Below are 3343 nucleotides of genomic sequence, written 5' to 3'. Positions count from 1 at the left end.
CCAATGCATCGCTATGCATTGGGAGTAAAACTAGTCGTTACATTGGGGGAATACACCACTCGAGTGGTGTATTACCCCATGCATGTCTCTTCAGTTATGAATTCAATGTGCCAACCTGAGGGCACATGCGACTGACACGCGTTGCTCCACTCTCTCTCTCTCTCTCCTCGCATCTGCCTCCTATTTAAATGAGCCTTCTTCTTCTTCTTCTTCTTCTTCTTCTTCTTCTTCTTCTTCTTCTTCTTCTTCTTCTTCTTCTTCTTCTGCTTCTTCTACTTCTTCTTCTGCTTCTGCTTCTGCTTCTGCTTCTGCTTCTGCTTCTTCTGCTTCTTCTGCTTCTTCTGCTTCTTCTGCTTCTTCTTCTGCTTCTTCTTCTTCTTCTTCTGCTTCTTCTGCTGCTTCTTCTGCTTCTTCTGCTTCTTCTTCTGCTGCTTCTGCTTCTTCTGCTGCTGCTTCTGCTTCTGCTGCTGCTTCTGCTTCTGCTGCTTCTTCTGCTTCTTCTTCTTCTGCTTCTTCTTCTTCTGCTGCTTCTTCTGCTGCTGCTTCTTCTGCTTCTTCTTCTTCTTCTTCTTCTTCTTCTTCTTCTTCTTCTTCTTCTTCTTCTTCTTCTTCTTCTTCTTCTTCTTCTTCTTCTTCTTCTTTTTCTTCTTCTTCTTCTTCTTCTTCTTCTTCTTCTTCTACCTCTCGATTTCAAACCAAACCCCTGAGCATCCCTCCTTCATTTGAAATTCTCCCATTTCTAGTGACCAAACTTTCAAGTCGTTCATGCTCTCTCTTTCGGAACAATGTCGAATGCCTCAAACTCCCAGAAAGCTTCGATGAGCTTTGTCGAAGACAGCCCGATGAACTCATTCTCTTCCCCTTCTCGTTCTTCTTCATCTTTCCCATCTCCTCTAATAGACACCAAGTTCACTACCTCTAGCAAACCTAGCAAAAAACCATCGTTCCCTCTACTAGAAATACCTCATCAAAACCCCCATCCTCCGACGTCCATTCAAATTCCCAAGAGGCCGGTGCTGGCCGAACTCTCTTCATCTTCCAGAGCCCCCTCGAAACCAAAACCTTTCATCTTCCAAACCCTAAAAACCTCAAGTCCTCAACCCTTTCTAACCCAACGCGATAGCCTGCGTCGAAGGCATCAACCACAAAACCTGAAGCAAAATCCTACAAAGTACCTATTCCTCCACTCGTCATCCCAACCGTCACACCAATCATTCTGACGCAAGACCCAATTTTTAAGAATGTATGGACTGCTCCATCTCTTACCGTGCGTCCGGCAGTTCTCCTCTCTGTCGAACCCTTGACCACCATATTCCCAATTGAGGCCAAAACCTAACTCGATGCATCGCCACCCTACTTCCTGCATACTTGCCCTCTTACCCCACCTCCGCCATATTGGGTTTTATGTCCTAAAACTTGTGATTTATAAACAATAAACTCATTATGTAAATCGATAAAGTTGTTATTGAATATATGAATTGCTTATTTTTTAAAAAAAATAAATCCAATAAATTAAAAGATCCATGACTATTATATGGTACTTGAACTTTATCTAGAGACATAAGAGTGGATCAGGTTCGAGTAAATAGTCAAAATGATCTATAGAATACGAAAAGGGTTGGGTGCCTTATTCTGGTAACACTGTCAGATGCGACCCACCCTGTAGTTGTTACAAGGAGTTGTAAAGTGCTACAAACGAAGTGATCCTGATTCGTTCATGTAGTGATATGAGGAGTGGAGGCGTCCTATGTAATAAGTTTGCATAACATTGAACCAAGAAATAAGCCACTCTTACTTTATAACGATGTTTACTATTTAAGACTGACTATTTCATATCGATGACCTAGGTAACTTGACCTTAATCTTGAGCTAACTATGAACTCCTGTTTATTCGAGATTATCCTTAGATTTGCATAGGTGAGGGTTGGCTCAACGGCGCCGACTCAATAAGCCTTCCATTTCAGGGGTAAGATCAGGTAGATAGCTAGGGCCATACGGTGCAAGACAAAATTCACTTCTACCCACTTTTAGGGATAGTAGAGAGGTTATTCCCTTAAGTGCTGACTCCAAGTCTTAAACAAGGGTCCCCCACCCTCTCATTGGCATAAGGGGGACCCGATTTGATGATCGAATCACAAACCAATTGTTCATTAGAGGATTAGTGAGAATTAAGAAACAAGAGGTAATCTCAGGGGTAAAACAATATTTTGGCCCAGTCGTTATTACGAATAACCTGTGAAGGGTTATCTTACTAATTATGGTTATATCAAGTGGACACAGTATATCTACAGTGAAGGGAATACAACTACTGGGCTTTAGTCGAGTGGCTCGGTAGTTAACGAATGGGGGTTAATTCGGTGTAAAGAGTTTAGCCAATTAATCTCAGACCGTTGGAGCCCATCATCTATAGATCCATTAGGTCCCCCTACTAGCTCGTAAACGGATTAGCCTTAGAATAACGTGATAAGTTGATTTGAAACGTTCAAATTCGAATTAAGAGAATTAATAATTATATGTGATATAATTACACGTTTAATTTTATAATTAAACGTAATTGGAGAATCGATTAATATATAAATATGATTTAAATTTAATTTCATGAATAGTGATTCATGGTAATAGAATTGGTGACAAATTAATTTAATAGAATTAATTAAATAGTTTAATTAATTTTTAATTATTAATTTTATTATAAAATTTGATTATTGAATTAATTTTTTTTAAATTAATAAANAATAAAATTTTAATTTTAATTAAATAATTAAAATTGGAAAAAGTTTTTATTTTGAAAATCAATTTCAAAAATTTTTTTAGAAAAAGGAAATTGAAAATGGAGAAAAATCCCAATGTGAGATTTCCCCACTTTCAATAAAGAAGGTTGGTCACTTTCTTACACATAATTCCACTACCAAATTCAAGGAGTAGCTGGAATCACTTGAAGTGATTAGTTTTGCATGAGAGTCTGTAATAAAACCACACTTGATTGAGTGGAAAAGCAGATACAATTGTTGATTATTGAGTTTTTTAAGGTTGAAGAAGTTGTTATTCAACAAGCTGGAAAACCAGAAAGCCTCTCCTCCAATTCCCTAAGTCCAAGCTTGTTTTGAGTCCCACAACTCAATCTAAGGCTCTTAGAGAATAGTATGGAAGCTCTAGTGGTGGTCCACAGCAAGGATTGGAGAAAATTGCAGCTCAAATTCATGTTTGAAGAGGATCTTCAAAGATATGTGTTGAAACCCTCTTAATTCTCTATGAACATGCTTATTTTGATGTTAAAATTAAGGAATTAGAATATTTAATGATCCTATTTTCTTCTGCTGCATGTTTCTGTATTCCAACACGC

At 38.2% G+C, this 3343-nt stretch overlaps 1 protein-coding gene across 1 annotated transcript; it reads right to left on the bottom strand.

The window, feature by feature from the left end:
* Window positions 1–272: 272 nt before the first annotated feature.
* LOC120090898 (protein PXR1-like) lies at window positions 273–888 on the bottom strand. The gene is made up of 2 exons (XM_039048593.1): window positions 697–888; window positions 273–548 (listed from the first exon to the last, which is right to left on the bottom strand). The coding sequence occupies exons 1-2, from the start codon at window positions 886–888 to the stop codon at window positions 273–275; spliced, it is 468 nt and encodes a 155-aa protein (XP_038904521.1).
* Between the last annotated feature and the right edge of the window lie 2455 nt (window positions 889–3343).

The sequence above is a fragment of the Benincasa hispida genome, chromosome 11 (genome assembly GCF_009727055.1).
Source record: "Benincasa hispida cultivar B227 chromosome 11, ASM972705v1, whole genome shotgun sequence".
NCBI lineage: Eukaryota > Viridiplantae > Streptophyta > Magnoliopsida > Cucurbitales > Cucurbitaceae > Benincasa > Benincasa hispida.
Note: the sequence above shows the minus strand (reverse complement) of the source record. Positions and strands in the feature narration are given on the sequence as shown.